This window comes from Bidens hawaiensis, unplaced genomic scaffold (assembly GCF_021521415.1).
Source record: "Bidens hawaiensis isolate Kalapana, Puna unplaced genomic scaffold, B.hawaiensis_p1.1 tig00029633_1, whole genome shotgun sequence".
Taxonomy (NCBI): Eukaryota; Viridiplantae; Streptophyta; class Magnoliopsida; order Asterales; family Asteraceae; genus Bidens; species Bidens hawaiensis.
Genome location: NW_027494913.1, coordinates 165,059 through 185,058, shown reverse-complemented (window position 1 = coordinate 185,058; position 20,000 = coordinate 165,059). Strand labels below are relative to the sequence as shown.

General features: G+C 35.4%; 2 protein-coding genes across 2 annotated transcripts; both read left to right on the top strand.

Annotated features, from left to right (window-relative positions):
* The first annotated feature begins 7,126 nt into the window (after positions 1 to 7,126).
* Positions 7,127 to 14,172, top strand: LOC143579209 (uncharacterized). Its single transcript, XM_077062588.1, has 14 exons — positions 7,127 to 7,573; positions 8,794 to 8,880; positions 9,014 to 9,117; positions 9,313 to 9,363; positions 9,470 to 9,641; positions 9,726 to 10,046; positions 10,399 to 10,602; positions 10,669 to 11,178; positions 11,437 to 11,646; positions 11,717 to 11,905; positions 11,981 to 12,153; positions 12,237 to 12,389; positions 12,569 to 12,650; positions 13,577 to 14,172. Exons 1-14 carry the CDS (start codon positions 7,127 to 7,129, stop codon positions 13,964 to 13,966), a joined length of 3,093 nt encoding a protein of 1,030 aa, XP_076918703.1. The 3' UTR covers positions 13,967 to 14,172.
* A 1,485-nt stretch (positions 14,173 to 15,657) lies between these two features.
* On the top strand, positions 15,658 to 19,448 carry LOC143579229 (uncharacterized). The gene is made up of 5 exons (XM_077062601.1): positions 15,658 to 15,674; positions 15,906 to 16,090; positions 18,015 to 18,570; positions 18,725 to 18,879; positions 19,265 to 19,448. Exons 2-5 carry the CDS (start codon positions 15,954 to 15,956, stop codon positions 19,371 to 19,373), a joined length of 957 nt encoding a protein of 318 aa, XP_076918716.1. The 5' UTR covers positions 15,658 to 15,674; positions 15,906 to 15,953; the 3' UTR covers positions 19,374 to 19,448.
* The last annotated feature ends 552 nt before the right edge of the window (positions 19,449 to 20,000 follow it).

Below are 20,000 nucleotides of genomic sequence, written 5' to 3'. Positions count from 1 at the left end.
TCAAACAAACTCATATGAACACAATAACATGTAAAAATCGGAATCTAGGGTTTGTAATTAACCCAATAAAAGTCAAGATTAAGTATAAAGGATGCATAGGATAGTCGTTTATACCTTCCTAGCACCTTAATCTTCAATCAAAAGCTTGAAATTGATTGTATGTATGTGTGTGTATGTCGACGGCAGCCAAGGGGGGGGGGGGGGGCGATCGGATTGTGTGGGGAGGAGGAAAGAGTTAGGGTTAACATATTATAAATAATAATATGTTACACCTTGGCCCCTCCACTTCTAAGTATTACTTATCTAGCTTAAACTAACTTGTTTACATCTTGAGTTAGTGTTTTAACCAATATTATCACATAACACATAAGTCTAACACCTAATATCACATAATTATTGTTTTGACGTTTTTCGTTTATTCACCAATCGTTTGCGTCAACTTGTTTGCGTTTCGGTGCAATTCCCGAAAGACTACACATGTAGTAAGTGTTAAGCGTCATTTAAATCCTAGTTTAAATGTAATGAGGTGTGCGTTATAGATTCAGTGATCTTAAGTTTGAATTGACGGAGTTGAGTTAACGGAGTTAACCTGAAATTGACGATTGTCACAGTAACGATGGTGGGTGGTAATTTGAAGTTAACCGGTGATGGAGAGGATAGACCATTGACTGGGAATATGTAAATGAGAGAAATTAAATTAGGGTTTAATGATGAAAGTGTTTCACAAATAAATGTGATGTTATAATCCGCTTAAGAGCTATCCGGGTTTAGTGAGACCCATAACTCGTGGAAATTATTGTTTGATGATTAAGGGGTTATTTCAAAAACAAATAAGATGTTATAACCCGTTTAACGGTTATCCGGGTTTGATGAGACCCATGACCCGCGAAAATTATTGTTTGATTATGAAATGATTTCACAAGTAAATGAGATGTTATAACCCATTTAAGGACTATCTGGGTTTCGTGAGACCTATACATGCCAACACGGGTCAAACGAATAAAAACCCCACATCACAATTCAAGCAATCTGATGGTTTGAGAGATAGTGAGAGTAACCAGAGAGTGACACATAAGATTTTTTGGTTGGTATTTATATAGATAAATAGATAGATGAGGAGTTAGAAGTTGTATCGTCCAAATTCAGCTATAGACTTGAAATTAATAGCTTAAATTTAGAACTAGAGCAGATGTTTCCATTTTCTATATTTAAAATGATGTTAAGAAATTATTAGGGTAGACGCTATGAGAGTGGGGTGTGGGGAGCTACGGTATTGACGGGAACATCAGCCTACCTCCCTTGGTGCCGTCACGTGCTAAAGCCACCCGTGTGATACCTCCTTGAATAATCTCGTGGTCATCGTCTATATATGGGGCAAAATATCCATCCAATTTTAAAAAAGAATAAAATTTTAAAATAAACCTCTATATATACAAACTCAAATCTCCAATATTTTTACGTCAATCATAAATATTTCTTTTTTCATGAATTTTAATCTAAAGTTTATACCATAATTAGCTTTAGAGCCCGTATCACACACGGGATGATTGAAATTATAAATTTACAAGTGAAACAAATAATTGCATAACATATATGAAAAAATGTATTACATCTATGTTTGTATCTATACTATATGTACATAAATTAAATTTATTTATATCACAAAATATTTTTTTTTAAATGAACTTAATAATAAAAATGCACGTGCCGAAACGTACCCGAGAACACTCTTTCTATTGAAAATTTCATTTTTAGTGTCATATATGCATAATTGAAAGAATTTTGGTTATTAACCAATTTCGGAAATAAGACTTCTCATACAATAATAGTTCTAACCACTCGGCCTAAATACAGAATAAGTGTTACCTTTATTGATATATTTATTAATATTAATTTACCACCCATCAAAGGAAATAAGAACTTTAAATTGTAATGACGGATGTTCTTCAAAAACTATGTTTTTCTGAGCTACACCATGAAAAATATTTTGATAAGTTTCAGGAGGCTTCTTGACTTTGTCACAATGACAACATAAAAAAATAACATGTTAACCCATTAAATTTTGTGAATGTTTGCTTCATTTGAGCATAGTTTTGCATGACATGCTTCCCACGCAACGTTCTGATCACCATTCAATGAAAATTTAATCCTTACACATATATTTCAAATTTGATAAAAGTTAGAAACATTGATAGGTCTGGGGGTGACATGTAGAAAGTGTTCGCAATTTTCTTAAATTTTAATAGTTGAGAAAAAAATTTGTCAATTTGTCAAATCCTGAACCTTTTGATTATTTCAAAAAATGTCCGTGAAAATAATTTTGAAATCCGAATCATGTTTAAAATTCTAACTTTCATCCGTTTGACATTTGCAAGCCAACACTTTGAACCTGCCACAAATTTAATGATAAATCTATTTGCATTCTCAAACTTTTAAAAATACTCAAGTTTCTCATTTTTGACCCGTAAAATTTTTTTATCTAAATGCAGTTAACTTGTACCAAAAAATCTTTTACCAACTTTTGATCTATAAATATCAAATTTAAGTTCCACAAAAAGCTCGAAACAATCCTTGATAAAAAAACTAAGAGATTAAATATAATAAATTTTGTTATGTCTGAAAGTGATTGATATATACTATTGTTACGTTTTAACATATATATAGTTTACTAAATTAACCAAAAAATAAATAGATAGATTTAAAGTATATATTTGTAATTTATTAATTTATATGACAATTTACAACAAAAACAACAATAATAATAATAGTAATAATAGATAGATAGATAGATAGATAGATAGATAGATAGATAGATAAATCGATTGTTTTTTAAAAACTGGATCGAATTTTAAGTCTATATTTATAATTTAATGATTAAAAAAATTACTTTGTAAATAAAAGCATATTTGAGTTTTGTTTTTCTTTACAATATTCTACAATATACGTAGTACAATATGTTAATGATAACATTTGAAATTATATTTTTTTTTTCAGTTTTTGACAAACATAGGTTGTTGTTGATTTTTGGATTTCACCAATTAGTTTCGAATATATAGTAAAATAATATGTTTATATTTATATTTATAAAAAATGTATAGATATAATATAAAAGAAAAGTGAATAATAATTGATCTATTACATATATTATGATCAATTAAAATATTAGTTTTGAAGGGAAAAAAATTATGAGAATTAACTAAATAATGACAAGTGTTCACAATTATTTTACTTTATTAGAACAGGTAGATAGATCTCTCTAAAACTCATCATCAAGTTCCAACTACTCATCGTCTACTTGTCTAGTGATATGAATCTTCACACCTACCAACTTTCTCTTTGCAATTACACAAACAACGTTAAATCAAAAATTGAAGATGTTTCAAAGCCAAGAATTCATGTATTTAGAGATCGTGATGCCACGCATACTTGGTCTTGTGCGAGATTACTTTGCTTAAATACAATATTTGGTGATACTCATTATAATGAACATAATTATATAATTCAATTTGACAAAACAGTAACTACTATTTAAGATATATATTGTGTAAAATCGACTAACTAAAAATTAATAGTTGGGTTTAATGGAAAGCTTAATTTGTTAGTATGTAATAAAATAAAAGGGTTAATTAAATTGTTTAGTTTATTTTAAAAAAAAACAAATATTACAAGGAAGATGTTGAATGAAGTCGAGCATGAAAAACCCCCCACCGGGCCCAACCCACAAGAAGCGGGCTTAGGCCCAAAACAAAACCAAACTTCTTTACTTCTGTTTGACAAATTGTTTTCTGAAATGCGTATGCGCTTCTCTCTATGAGAAGGTCACTGATCCATCATGAGAGGGTTGGCTCAACATTTTTAAGGTTCAAAATGAACTTCTAAAATTGAGGTGCTTTTAGAATCATTTAAGCGTCAAATTACGGATAGGTCGACTCAGGTAATGTGTCACAACGGGTTGAAGTATGGACTTGAGTCATTAACAAATATCATATTCTTAGTCAGTGAAGAAACACTAGGTGACCCCGAGTAGATTATGGATAATCTGGGGGTTAAGTAATGTTTCCCACGAGGGTTAGGTCCGGCAAAGAAGGATGTACTTCAGATGACCTGCAAAACAGACACCGTGAGCTCGTCACTGAGAAGGGGGGGGGGGGGTTCCTCCTTGTGACCACCCTCCGGCGTGAGAATCAGACTAGATTGCTCTGAATATAAGTGTATATTGAGAGAAATAGCTAGTGAAGGTAAAATACCAGATGATCCTACCGTTCCAAGGTGTTGGAGTATTTATAGCCGAAGGTAGGTTTCCAAGCAGGTACAGCCAGCTGTATAATATTCCTGTTCTACCAACTATGGGCTACGCACGTGCCATGCTGGTTGGTGGGTAGGCAGCGGCTGATAGTGACCAGGCCGGCTGTGTACTATTCCTTTTCCACCAACTGCAGGCTATGTGCGTGCCACGACAAGGGTTGGTGAGTAGGCAGCGGCTAATAGTGACAAACAGTACTAGAGCATGCTCCTCGTACTGTTGTCGGTGAGCTGTCACCCTGTGATTGGTTCATAGGCTGCTTTGGTCAGATCTTGTCTATTTTGTCCATACCTTGGCAGGTATAGTACAAAAGATCTTCCAGAAGCATACGGACTGGCTCATTTGGGCGGGAGTATTCCCGCCTTGCTCATTCCTTCAGGTGACACTGAATTATTGAGTTAGTGCCTTGTGCGTGTAGCCTTGCTATTAGTGCGGGTAGCCTTCCCTGATGGCTTGTATCCGCAGCTGCGGGGACAGGCGGGGTACTTCACCATTGGGAGGCTTTCCCTGCGGGAACAGCTGGCGTACTGCGCGTAAGGTCTTCATCTCTGAGCATGGTGGGTCCTGCGGAACCAGTTGGTCCTTGCGCAAACGTCCCTCTTCAAGGTGAGTCTTGCGGGTCCAACTGGGCTCTGCTGGGACCTACCTCTTCAGTCAGCCAATAACAACATAAAATGTTGAAAATGCACAAGTTATTTTAAATGTATGGTGGCTAGGTTGAAATGGTTTCAGCTATTCAACAAAGTGTTACTTAAGGACATATTTTTCTACCAAGCGAGAACATATGAACACCAGCAACATATTCAACGATCTATGAACGAGCAACAAACTGGATGAATACCAAATATTCTGCAAGGTGTCTTGCGACACAAGCCGTGCTATTACCTTTTGATATGTTGATATGGTTGAATAAGATGAATGATAATCAAGGTGAACGGTTTTATTTGGAATGATGCGAGGCATTATTAAACTGTGTACCTACGCGTATGACTCTCACATCCAGAAACACAAACATGTCAATCACCAATCATGGCTTATGCATAAATCTTCTAGGAATGTCAAATCATCTTTTAACGAACCGTTGCTACTTAGAATTACTAATGTCCATTTTTTTTCGTGGGTGAACATATCAAATATAAGTGGGTTTAATTCAATGCAAGAAATTCTAAAGTGTCTAGTAAAGCAACATGTGGGAAAAGAATAATGTTTGACAATTCAATCGATAATTATGGTTTTCCTTTGACTTACTTGGAAAACAAGGAATGAGAAGATGCGTTCGTTGTTGTTGTTGGTTGTAGCATGTTCTTGACTTTTCGTTGCACTTTTTAGGCTCCTTGCTTGATGTTCTCTTTGTTTTGTTTGTTTTTTTTTTAAAATAAAATTTGCCATTAAAAAAATAAAAAAATGAGATACGCGGGTGAAAATAAATCCACAACCATATGTGGTTGGATGAAATCGGGCAAGTGGAAAGAAGACTACCGGTAACCAAGAAGGAGTTAAGTGATGCATCGGTGACCTGAGAAAGTTTAAAAAACTTTACAAGTGAAAGATCTCGATTCAATTATTTCACTTATTCATTTCTTTAAACGTGTGCATATCCCCATGGAGGTTATTTTCAATTTAGTGGGATACATAACTTTTTGTTATGTTGTATTCAGCTCCTGACTAAGGTAAAAACTTTAACCATTTGTTTGTGTTTATGAAAACTTTATATCGCTTGTTTATGTTGATGAAAGTCCATTCAATTGTTAAAATGAAAAATGTGATTACTTGCATGCATGGGTAAAGTTACCAAAGGTCGTGGTTTTGACTCGATTAAGGAAATATTGGAATATCCGGTGAAGTTTAAACATAATAAAGTGAAGTGTGAGGCGGTTCAAGCTATTTTGGTTGCCACTTGTTGAATGATTTGAAGAGCTCGTTTCAAAAATAAACCGTTGGTCACAAAATTGGTAAAAGATATTAAAGCCGTCTCATTCATTTGGATCAATCAAAGGAGCAAAAGACCGCATCTAGATGGGAAGAAACGGTGTAGATTCAATTTTGTTAATTTTCCTTTATAAGCTTGTAGTAGTTGCGGTTGTTCGTGTTCACTTTTGCTTTATTATTATTATTATTATTATTATTATTATTTTGGGCTTTTGCGTCTCATAAGTTGTCTATTTTATTTTCACTAATGATATTGACTTTTAAAAAAATTATAACAAAATAAGCACCAATAAAATAGTGGTTTGGGTTCTTTACTCAAGTTCGATTTCCACTTGTGTCAGTGTGACAATTTTGGATGGATATTGTTAATGAAGGATCTGAGTTATGCCTTGTGAGGTTGTTAGTTCGGATCCCGAGCCCAACCGAGGTTTTGTCCAACCATGTGTTACGCTAGAGAGTTATGTTCTTGTGGCGGCACAACGATTGTTAAGTAACAGCCGGCAACATGATTTAGGGAATGCTCAAGCCAAATTCTAAAACCAACGTGAGCCCGGTTAAAAAACATAGTACGGCCAGAATGGGATAACGGGCTCTCCAAATTAGACGTGTCCTAAACAATTAAGTTTTAAAAATAATAAAATACTGCATCCTCAGTAAAAACGTGTTTAAGCCTAGAAAAAAAAAACACAAATCAGATCTCATCACCGTCACTCTGGAAAACAACACACATAACATATACATACATACATACACAGAACTATATCTATACCATCACTAACTACCACAACAGAATCATCCACTCTCTGTAATCAATCAATCCTTCATCACATTCACCATTATATCATCCAATGCCAAAACCGAGTCAACTCAATTAACTAACTCATTTCCATAACCATGGGCCAAAACTCACCCGGTCCACACGACACCGACGACTCCAACAGCTTATATCCGATCAGAGACCGATCTCGCTTCAAACGAAACCCTAACCCTAATTCCAAACGCGTACACAAAACATCCTCTGCGTCCAGCTTATCCGATCGCCGTCGATCCAACGTTCAAAAAACCCGATCCGTGGCTCCGCGGAAGGTTTGCTCGATTAGGGGAACGACGGTGTGGATATTGGTTGTGGTGTTTGTGTTTGCGTTGGTGTCGATGGTGTTGCAGAGCTCGATTGGCTCGGTGGTGTTCCGGCAGGGTGGGAATGAGGTTGGGAGGACGGTTCGTGAGTGGTTGAAGTTCGGGAGCTCGTTGAGGTTTGTGTCGGTGAGGGAGAGGGGGATTGAGAGTGATCGGGTGAGGAGGAAGCCGGTCGTTGGAGTTCGGTCGCCTCGGCTTGCAATTGTGAGTTGTTTGTTTGCTTATCTTTGTGGTTTTTGTATACACTATGATGATTTAATATCTAGGGAAATTATTTGTGAAAACTACCAAAATGGGCTAGAGATAAATAGCTTTACAAAAATAGGCGTAATCAATAAGAGATAGACACGCAATTTCTTTAGGCGGCTTGGAGCCTAAGCGTACTGCCCCGTACATACAACCTTGAAATATGTTTAGGCTGGTAGGCACCTTTATAGCATATACACTGATACTTAGACTAAGAGCATCTACAACAACAAACATTCACAATCCGCCACATCAACGCCACATCATATTCCAAAATTTTCTCAAAAACCTCACTTTCTTTCACAACAAACCAACGCAAACCCCATTACATAACATATGGTATTATAAATGTATATATAAAAAAATATGTATGTGAGTGTGATGTGATAGCGGGGGCCACAAAACTTGTCCTTTGCAGGTTTGTATACACAAACTTCACCCACTGCAAACTTGCTCCACAATGGTGGAGTGCATGCCACCTTGGCCTGCCTCTTTGCCACATCATCCAAACCTTGGGTTTTGAAGCCCATTGTAGATGCTCTAAGGGGTATACTCCACGAAACACCGCTAGTGGTGCTGAGGTGGCATCAGTGGTCTCATTGAAACTCTGCGCGTCCCACCCAAGACCGCTAGTGGCGGGTTCCCAATGAGCTAGCCCACACACACCACTCTTCACCACACCCAGTCAGATTTTTTTCCTTTTTTTCACTTCTTTTTGAATTTAAATAATATAAATAAATGGAATGGTGGAGAATGGAGTATAACATAGGTTGAATGTTGGAGGAAAAGAAGATGTGGCAAATGGCCCAGAGTGGAGTATAACGAATAGCCTTAGGATCTTTGGAGCCCAGGCACACTGTCCCATGCAACCTTGTTACTCTGAGTCACCTTTGTAGCCTATACACTAAGCACACTGCCCCATACAACCGTTGTAGTCTATACGCTGAGACTTGGGCACCTTTGGAGCCTAAGGCTATTTTTTCTTTGCCTAGTTTTCTTAAAATCTAATCTGCTTGCGCATATTGGTAATTTTCCTTATTATTTAATTTCATTATTGATATTTGTAGCTTTCACCTTGGCACCTTGCTTTATGCATTCCGGTCCAGTGAACATATTTTATGCTCCAATGAGTAAAGATATCCATGAACACTCATGATCTCATATTTGATTATTGTAAGATCTTAGGAAACATGAAGAATGATCCATCTTCCTTGATGCTTCTTACTGTGATGAAGAATTTGCGTGGATTGGGTTATATGCTTCAGGTTATTTTCTAAAACTTCAGCACCTCTTATTTTCTGTCAAATATGTATGTAGAGTTTAGTGTCCTGTATGGAAGATTAAGTAATCTGATTCTAGATTGATAAAATTAGTGTTCTTAATGCTCCTTTTGTGCAGATATATGCTACAGAGGATATCAAAACAAGACCAATCTGGGAGAAGACTATAGGCCAAGTTTCAGTCTTAAGTCCTGAAAATTATGGTCATATTGATTGGTCAATGTATGTTTTCTCTCTATTCCAATGCATTTATCAACGATTCAACAGTATGCTATGATAGTATGATTATAGCAGCTCACACAATCCCACAGCAAACATTTGTAGTTTATTCGTGTTCTTATCTTTGCTTGAAATTTATTTCTTTATGCTGAAGAAAATATTAAATTAAATTATTTTGTGTTATCTCTATTGCTGTAGATTTGATGGCATTGTTGTAAACTCTCTAGAAGCACATGATGCTATTTTAAGGTAAGCTGTCATTAATATGAATCATTAAAATATTTTCTTATAGAATCACAATGAAAGCAGATCTTTGTTGTTATTGTTTTTTTTTGTGAATCTTATATCTATGCAGCTTTATGCAGGAGCCCTTCTGCTCTGTTCAACTTATCTGGATAATTCAAGAAGACACTTTAGCAAACCGTCTTCCCTTATATGAAGAAATGAGATGGGAACCTTTAGTTTCATATTGGAAAAAGGTTTTTACACGGGCTGATGTGGTTGTGTTTCCTGATTATTCTTTACCGGTAACTTCCTACATTGATTGTCATTATTAATATAAGTTAAGCACTCTTACTTTGTTTCTCAGTTATGATTTATGCATGTGTCAGATGTTATATAGTGTGCTTGACACTGGAAACTTCTTTGTGATTCCTGGATCACCAGTAGATGTATGGGCAGCTGAAAGATACCAAAAAGCCAACTCAAAATCTCAACTGAGGATGAAATATGGTTTCGGTGAAGATGATATGCTGGTTTTGGTTATTGGGAGTTCTTTCTTCTACAATGAGCTATCATGGGATTATGCAGTTGCAATGCATAACTTAGGACCTCTGTTGACCAGTTATGCAAGAAAAGGAGATGTCGGACCATCATTTAAGTTTTTATTTCTTTGTGGGAACTCCAGCAGTGCCTATAATGATGCTTTACAGGTATACAATTCAATTGCCATATTTTTGTGTTCTTCATCTTTGTGATGCATAAAGATCAACTTGTCATAAAAATTGCTTATTTTCATTTTCAGTTTTTTGCAATCTAAGTACATTAGTAAAAAAATTCTTGAGATGTGTGAGATGATATATGTTGCATCTATCAATCTTGTAATGTATGTGTACTCAGTAAGGCTTGCATTTCATCATCTTAACTATAATCCAGTATTTCTATCCAAAAAGACGGTATTTTGAGTCTATAACTGAATTGGCTTAGAAAATGGGCTGCTTTATGAGTCATTTTCTTGATAAAATGTTTAAAATGGAATTTTATATGATAATGATGTATTTACAGGATATTGCTGGTCATCTTGGTCTCCTTCGTGATTCTGTTCGACACTATGGTTTAGATGGTGACGTGGACGGAATGTTATTAATATCTGATATTGTTCTATACGGTTCCTCTCAAGAGGAACAAAGCTTTCCTTCATTACTTACTAGAGCTATGACACTTGGCATCCCAGTAATAGCCCCTGATTATCCCATCATAACAAAATATGTAAGTTAATATATTTTTAAAAATAATTTTTTTTGTTCTTTTATATAAAGATCTATCAATTATCAGGTTGTAGATGGAGAAAATGGAATTGTGTTTTCAAAAGACAATCCTGATGAGTTGATGAAAGCTTTTTTGCTTCTGATATCAAAAGGAAAACTATCAAATTATGCACGCACTATTGCTTCATCAGGAAAGCATCTTGCTAAAAACATGCAGGCATCAGAATGCATTGCTGGTTATGTGAAGCTTCTAGATAATGTCCTAACACTTCCATCAGATTCCATTGTTCCAGGACTACTTTCTCCACTAGAACAGGTGGAATGGGACTGGGATTTATTCTTGGATGAAACAGATCAGCGGTCCAGTAATATGACACATTTGAATATGATGAAAGCCACAAGAAACACAAGTGTTGTTTATGATATTGAGGAACATATGACCCCGTTACTGGATTCAAGAACAATGTCTCAGAATGATTCTGAGATAATGGGAGACGATGTTCTAACTGAATTGGATTGGGATGGTTTACATGAAATAGATAGTTTGGAAGAAGTTGAGAGAATAGAGCTGGAAGAGGTATGATCTTTACAAGTGGTAATATTGACGCATTGACTTATGAATGAGTCAATATTAAAAGATTAGCTAAAAGGGTACGGGTCAAACATGTTGAAAGTTGTCCAAAGTCGAGTTTTTGCGCATAAACATTTAACACTTCATAATCATAGATGCCATTCTGTTTTCTATCAAAGAAATTTAAAAATTGTCAATTTTGACCCTTACTCAACCCATTTGTCCCATCCTTTTCTTTTTGTCATCAATTATTATTTCATGTAGATCGAGGGGAGAACCGATAAAAGCTATGGCGTGTGGGAAGAATTATACCGTGATGCCAAACGAGCCGAAAAGTTAAAATATGAAGCAAATGAAAGAGATGAAGGGGAGCTAGAGAGAACTGGTCAACCGCTATGCATATATGAGGTTTACAATGGGGTCGGGGCTTGGCCTTTCTTGCATCATGGCTCTTTGTACCGTGGGTTAAGTCTTGTAAGTTAGTTCACAGTTCTCGTAGGCTTTTATTTGTTTGGATAATTATTTAGTTTTGTATGTTTTTCAGTCTACAAAATCTAGAAGATTGAGCTCAGATGATGTGGATGCAGTCGGAAGGCTTTCTGTTTTAAACGAGTCTTACTACCGAGATATTATTCTTGAAATGGGCGGCATGTTTTCAATTGCAAATAAGGTGGATAATGTTCACAAGCAACCTTGGATTGGATTTCAATCATGGCGTGCTGCTGCAAGGAAGGTAGACATATAATTTGTGGGATTATAATACTTACACATGTATATTCATGTATAAATTTGTTTATATTTGTTTCAGGTATCTTTGTCTTCAAAAGCTGAAAGAGTTCTAGAAGGAACAGTGCAACAGAAACATAGAGGTGATGTGGTATATTTTTGGGCACGTGTAGACATGGATGGAGAACTTGCAGGGAGCGAACATGTTTTAACATTTTGGTCTATGTGTGACATCTTAAATGCGGGAAATTGCAGGTTCATTCGAGAACCACAAAAACGTAATAATATTTTCTTTTTGTAATATTATTATAAACTTTGCTTTTCTTTGTTGCATACAGAACGGCTTTTCAAGATGCTTTCCGTCAAATGTATGCATTGCCATCATACGTTGAAGCCCTTCCACCAATGCCTGAAGGTGGGGGCCACTGGTCTTCCTTGCACAGCTGGGCGATGCCAACACCTTCTTTTCTAGAATTCATGATGTTTTCCAGGTAATCTTTTTTATCAAAATTACAACTTCACATCTTTCAAATCTTGTATGCATTTATTTTATATAGAATCGTTAGATGGTACCTAAAAGCTGGAAAATTAAGAAACCAGTTATAAACAAATAGAATCCAAATAATACTGTGTACATGTCTCAGTGTTAAAACATTTGATTCTGTGACAGGATGTTTACTGATTCTCTGGACAGTTTGCAAATGAATGCAAGTGCAACAAATGACTGCATATTAGGATCTTCAGTCAGTGAGGTAGTTAAGAATTTTAGATATTCATTTTGGCGTTCTATGAGACTTTACATTAAAAAGTTGTACGGGTTTGACAATTTAGACCCATAAAATGATTCAGTCTGGGTTAAATCGCCTCAAAACGGGTTAAGCGGAATTTTTTTTTAGCTGAATATGGGGACTGCTCAATTTGGTTGAAGGTTTACTGAAATGGTTTTTATTTGGTAAACTTCACTTAATGGTAATCAAGTTTGTCAAGTGTTCCACTAAAGTCACTCAACTTTCATTAGGTGTTCCAATCCTGCATAGTTATTATTTAAAAATGTTTACATTAAAAAACTGAGGCAAATGAAACACATGATTCTTGGTAACCAATAGCAATTTATTTTCAACTAACCCGGGTAAGAGGTAACAGTGAAGAAAAAAGATTCACTAATATCATAATTGTTAACTTTAACCAAATTGGAATAAAATAATCAATAAATAGTAACCAAGATTCACATACATTTTATTTGCCTCACTTAATAGTAATTTTTCTTTTACATTTATAAAAAAATTACATAGGATTGGAACACCTAATGAAAGTTGAGTCACTGTAGAGGAACAAAATAAGCTTATGGTTTATTAGACATTTGGAAAACATGGTTACTATTGTGCAAATTTAACCCCCACCCCCTACATACAAGCTTATAAAGTTTTATTTCATGATTAGGTTTATTATTGTAAACATATCTTGTTTATAATCATAAAACACATTAAGCATTCATAACTTTTAAAAATGGACTAAAAACTGTTATCTAATCAATGGACCAGATCCGTATCATAAAGTCTTCGGTTTCAACCAGAACCCTCTTGAGTAAAACCTGTTTTGACTGGTTATACGACCTGACCGACCCGCTTTTGTGATTGGATTTCTATACTCATAATGGCTTTTGTTTTTATAAATACAGAAGCGACATTGCTATTGCCGGCTATTGGAACTGTTGGTCAACGTTTGGGCTTACCATAGTGGCAGAACCATGGTTTACATAGACCCAAATTCAGGGTCACTGGAAGAACAACACCCTGTAGAACAACGTAAAGGGTTTATGTGGACCAAATATTTCAATGCCGCTTTATTAAAGAGCATGGATGATGATCTAGCCGAGGCGGCGGATGATGGTGACCTCCCATACGAAAGGTGGTTATGGCCAAGAACCGGGGAGGTGCATTGGCAAGGTGTATATGAAAGAGAAAGGGAAGAAAGATATAGGATTAAAATGGACAAGAAAAGAAAACAAAAAGATAAACTATTTGAAAGGTCAAACAAGGGTTACAATCAGAGGCCACTTGCATGGTAGATTAGTCCTTTATGTTTTCGGTATAGATTCTAGCCATGATACGAATCCTAGTGAATTCGAACCGGCCTTGGTTTTGCTGAGAAGGGGGTTGCTACAAACAGAAGGAAGAAGTACACGGGTATAACCTTGCCTTACTGATATTCTTTTAGTCGAGATTAATTTTGTTATTTAGGTGAAAAGTTGAAAGTGTTATCCTCGATGTATATACACTTTGAACAGCTAAATTTTTTGAACATTTTATAGACCATTATTTTGAGTGGTAAATCAGTCACTTGGATGCTTTGAGGTGTACAAACCTACAAACCGGCTCGTTTACTTGTTAGCTAGCGCTATTCCACATCTTATTTTAGGGAAGCCCACGGAGCGGTTCTAAAGGATTCTCCTAGACATGGGTGAAGCCCGACTTATGCGAGACCTGATATGGAAAATTCGAAAATAACAGTGTGGTATTATGTTTTGGGTTTTATATTGTCATAAAATTAACATATTTTAAGCATTTCAAAAAATTTGTTGTGATCTTATATATGTAATTTATCATATTTTAATTTGTTTGTAGTTGTTAAAAGTAGAAAATTATATAAAAATTAGAAAAGGTACAAAAAAGAAAAAGAAATGTACCTTGAAATCATAACGGGTATTTGTTACCAAACTAATGGGTATACCCGACACCCTATTTTCTCAGCATGAAGATAATGTCGATCAATTATTATCAACGATTATTACATTGAAAATGATGTTTCATCCTTATCGGCACATTACGAGTTGTCTGTAAGCATCGATTGATGTTCAATAAAAAAATTCCACACATTACACACACGTGTGTATGTGTTAATATGTTTAAATGGCATAATTATCTACATGATTCACACCTTTATAACAAGTAAATGCGTTATGTATAAATGATACACACTTGATCATGATGGTTTATAAGCAAGTTAATATCGTGCAAATTATATATATTTGTCAGCTATATACCACCCGAGAAACGTATAGGATAAAAAGAAGTGATACGCGACGCTAAACACGTAAATGACACTAACAATAACAATTATTTTTTTTATTATTAATAAGTAACCTATGTCATTATTATAGAAACAATTATTTTTCTATTTACCATAAATCTTATCTTACATCTTATCTTACAATACTAATAAAAGAAAATGTTGAAGCTTATGTGTCAAGCCTATATTTCACATAATTCCTAATCTCTCATCTCATTCATTCTAGCTATTTATGGGTCATAAGTCAAAACCATTTTATCTTATGGGTTATAACATAGTGTGGATTATATTTATTATTGAATCAAATGTCATTTTCATACCTAAGGTTTGACTAACTACACAACTTTAGTACATTTTTTTAAATTTCTTGCAAAACAATACTTGATGTTTCAAAAGTCATGCTATTTTAGTACTTTTCGTTAACCCTGTTTGTTTTTTCCATTAAATCTACATTAAATTAATTAACAAGTATTCTGAGAATCACAACAGAAATAACAGATCTTATTTGACAAAACTCGTGTAATACACGGTTTAAGAAGCTAGTCATAAATATTAGAAAAAAATATTAATGAACATTTTTTAGTTGTTAGATAAATGTAGCAAACACTCTCTCTTTCACAATCACTGTGTAGGGTTTCAGGTTACTTATAATTATTATTATTATTGTTAAACCCTCATCTCAACCGTTCGATTACTCGCAGTTACAGGTAATATATGCATATATAAACACACACTATAATAATTTATAGCTACAGGTAATCTATATATACATTCATGTTAATTGATTCTTATCTTCGCACTTGTTAATTAGGGTTCCAACTTACAAGTAAAGTGCTAATTGATGATGATATGCAGCATAATCATTACATATGCTGGTCAACACTCTTTAACGTATTTCTGAATCCATATTGATTCTCATTTCTCACTGTCTAGTGTAGTGTTTTGCAAGCAGCTTTTGACTGCTGGTCAACGCTTTCTTTGACTCGATGCACGCGGCTAGAGGAGCTTGGCTTGGGCAAACGTTTGCTCTACCGAAGCACGATGACTCGTTTGAAGGGAAGAAGTCGGGAATTCGGCGTTCGAAAGAGGAACGCAAGGGAATGGTTGAGGCTTTTATTAAAAGGTAGGTGTTTTCACTTTCTTCAGATTTACAATAATGATTGTATTATACATGTGTTAGGATCTAGCGCACACACAAACACGAATAATACCGCTAGAGAAAAATAAACGAAGATGAACACGCGATATTTACGTGGTTCGGTCTAGACTGACCTACGTCCACGGGCTGCAACTAGGGTATTTTGTTATTGCTGCTGCCTCACTGGTGTGGAATTACAAGTACAACGATTACAATATATAGAGACTACTCTAGGGTTTCTAGCTTAGGGAACAAGAAAACATAAACGGGCCCTAATAAAGAGATATAGTGTTGGCCCAAAATCTCCATGTCTTCTATCTTTATAAAACCCCCAAATAATCAGTCTTCAAGTAAACCGGGCCCAACCCAAGCCCAAGCCTCCACAAACCCAACAACATGTTGCTCGTTAAAGTTCAACCGTTGACTCAAGTTGCACTACTAAATAGTGTTTAGATGAAATGAATTACGGATGTCGGATGCCATTGAGTTCCGCATATCTTTGTAAGTTAAATGGTAACTAGGTACTGTTGGAGTCCATATTTTTGTATAACTTAGTGAGGAATATAACTGGGATGGCCACGTTTAATTAACCGAGTTTACTAGTTTTGTAGTTACTGAAGTTGTATGTTTCAAGGATAAAACTAACGATGCAAATTGTTTAATTCGAATCTCTTATAAAATATTCTCATATAATAGTTAAGATGGTAGTTTGTTTGTATGAATAAAAAACTGTTAAAAGAGGTGCCATCAGATTTCAATATCAATTCTACTCGTAATAACAACAGTGATACCAACAATCATAGCGAATAATAATGATTAATGGGATTTGGGACATTAGTAGTTTTAGACACTCATCTAAGTACGAATGTTTTGCGTTACTTTTTAATTACTTTGCAAGATACTAGGCTACTTCTGAATTTGACATGATACTATTTATTACTCCATATGTTTTGCTTCCTTCTGCTTAGCTAAATTGTTGTGTGCTGATTAACCATTTTGAAAACTTTTGAAAAAAGCTTTGTTAATTAATGCTTTGGAAACTTTATAAGACCAATTGTGTCTCATGGGTTGATTTCATGTATTTTAGGATCTCTATGCATGGTGACCATACTTTGGGTGTGAGGTTGGATTGCATTTTCGTTCACGTGGCCATAGAATTCTATATTTGTAGACATGTGATCGGGATACGAGCAAATCTATGGAGGTATCGCATGCATGCTGTTGTGGCGCCAATGACATAACAAAGCAGAGATACTGTGAGCTGATCATACTGTCATTGATGGTGTTATGTCATTGGCACCAAAACATGCATGTGGTATCTCCATAGGTAGTTGACTCGACATTTTCTATCTTCTATCTGTGATATGGTTCTATGGACGCATGAGTGAACATATATTTGACTTCACACAAGTGGCTTCACTGTGCATAAACATTCTAAAAAATATGAAATCAGACGATTACACACAATCAGTTTTATAAAGTTTTCAAAAGCATATCTTAACAATGTTTTTCTCAAAAGTTTTTTGGAATGGTTTAAAACACAGTAGTTAGCTCAACAGAAGGAAGGAGATCATACAAAGGAGTTATAAATCGGCTGGTGATTCGTGCAATTTACTCATAAGTTCAAATAAAACGAAAATTATGGATAATTGTCCTTATGGGATTTTATGGATTTAGTTTTCGTGCTTCAAAGAGTACACATGTACTCCTGACTATTGTGGTTAGGTAATGCTTTTGGGTCTGTTTTGTAAGTTAAACAACACCAATTGTTAATCCCTATCACAGGCGTCACACACGATGGGCATTTTCGTCATTTAGCAGAACTGCTTGTTTTAACATGTTCTTGGAGAATTCTTGATGTTCTTTAAACCTCCTAAATTATAAAACAAAATTAACATGGTTGTTGCAGATATCAGAGCACTAACAATGGGGATTTCCCATCACTCAATCTCACACGCAAGGAAGTTGGTGGGTCCTTTTACACGGTTCGTGAAATAGTTCGGGAGATAATTCAAGAGAACCGGGTGCTGGGCCCACCCAAATCACCTCCAGAGGATCAGAGCATGGAGAATCTTGATAACTTCTTGGATCATCCATTGGGCTCAATGCCTGTTGACCCTCATGTACATTCAATGCACCCACAAAAGAGACAATTCCGACATGAGACTGAGTATGTGTTTATAGGTGATACTGAACTTCCTCAAGGGAATAATGAAGCATTTGAAAATTTGAAGAATGCAGAATTATTAATGGAACAAAAAGATGATGAAGTACATGAAATTGTAACAAATGGAACTCAAAATCATCAAATGTTAGAAGATGTAGATAAAAACTTGGAGCAAAAGTCAAAGTCAACACTGGCAAGTCAAAAGGGTCAAGACTCTTCACCTAAAGAAAACTTAGCGTTTCATGTTAATGGCAGCGCAGATGTTAAACTTGAAGATGTTCTGCTTGCTGAACAAAAAGTGAGTTTCTTTTGAAAACTTCATATTCATTTAACTATGGTTTTATAAAACAGATATTTGATATGTATGATGTTGCAGTTGTAATCTATGAAGACACATTTGTTATTCCATTTGAATGATTTAGATAACAAATTCATCTTCCTATTCTTCGCAGACCGTAAATGGTGCCACGGCTCAGAATCTCCCCAACAAAACCTCATGTAAGCCGGTACAAGAGCCGACACTCGGTGAAAGAAACGCAAATTTGAAACAGCCCGTTGCCAGTTCCGAAAACAGAAGAACCAATACAACATTGAACAGAGTTGATCTGTAAGTACACATAGTAATTGCTTCAAAGCATATTGTGGTCTAGAGGTGGCAAAACAGGTTGGTAACAGTTCAAAACGTGTATTTGCTTGGTACAGGCCAAATCAAACAAGTCAGCTTGCAATTAAATATTTTGGTCGAGAATATTAAAAAGAAAAGTTATAAAAAAAACACTTTAATAGGCAGTATGCATGAAAAGTACCCGACTTTGGGGGACATTTTTTACCTTAACCTTTTGATCTATTAAAGATATAAAATAACCCAATCGACCCATCATAAGTAAACGGCCACCTCTACTATGATGTAGTGAGGTTACATGTTTTTCTTTTCTTGAGCTGTTTCTGATTTAATCTTAATGAAGTTATGATTAACTTGATTCTTTAAGCAGCAAGTCATGGAAAGCAGCATCAAAGAAAACTAGTGGCCGGGAAACTCATCAAGTCGTGAAGTTTATACGGTCTTTCATCACTGCATTTGTGAAGTTTTGGTCCGAGTAGATTATTATGATTATATTTGCTAGTCCTAGTTTAAGAGGTATCTCGTAACTTGTTTTCGGATCCCGAAAGACTATTAGTAAGTAAAACTTAAACTATACCATTCCTGCCTTTCCCACTTCACTTGAGTTATGTTAGTGTGCATTTCTTAATTTCCTTGTTAATCAGCCATTAGTTTAATAAAAATCAAACCATGTATTTTTTTTTATTACAAAACTGAAGTGAGAAAACCTTAATAAAATCAATGGATGAAGTTTAGGTTTTTTAACACATAAGTTGCTTAGAGAATATGATTTTGGTTTTCTAGTGTAAAATGAGATACAACGAACCCTGAAACAACAATAAGGGTGGTGTCATGTGTCCCTTCAGATCACGGATTCAAGCCATGGAAACAACCTTTTGTAGACATGATGCGTTAGGATGAGTGTTATCAGATTCAGGTTAACTTGAAAATCTTGCACATCATTAATGGCTGGGTCTAGAATGTTCATTAAACTGGATTAAATCAGACATCAAACTAGAGGCGTGCAAAACCGGCTTTTTCCCAAACCGAACTAGTTTGGGTTTTGCATGGTCAAAACTGGTTTGACCTTTGCCGGTTTCAGTGTAGAACAAGTCAACTGATAAAAC

Excerpts from the sequence above, each read along its gene's own strand:
- LOC143579229 (XM_077062601.1), top strand. The coding sequence starts at position 15,954 with ATGCACGCGGCTAGAGGAGCTTGGCTTGGGCAAACGTTTGCTCTACCG. Across the intron at positions 16,091-18,014 it reads GTTGAGGCTTTTATTAAAAG|ATATCAGAGCACTAACAATG; the intron begins GTAGGTGTTTTC and ends TGGTTGTTGCAG. Across the intron at positions 18,571-18,724 it reads TTCTGCTTGCTGAACAAAAA|ACCGTAAATGGTGCCACGGC; the intron begins GTGAGTTTCTTT and ends TATTCTTCGCAG.
- LOC143579209 (XM_077062588.1), top strand. The coding sequence starts at position 7,127 with ATGGGCCAAAACTCACCCGGTCCACACGACACCGACGACTCCAACAGC. Across the intron at positions 9,364-9,469 it reads GCACATGATGCTATTTTAAG|CTTTATGCAGGAGCCCTTCT; the intron begins GTAAGCTGTCAT and ends ATATCTATGCAG. Across the intron at positions 11,647-11,716 it reads TGTACCGTGGGTTAAGTCTT|TCTACAAAATCTAGAAGATT; the intron begins GTAAGTTAGTTC and ends TATGTTTTTCAG.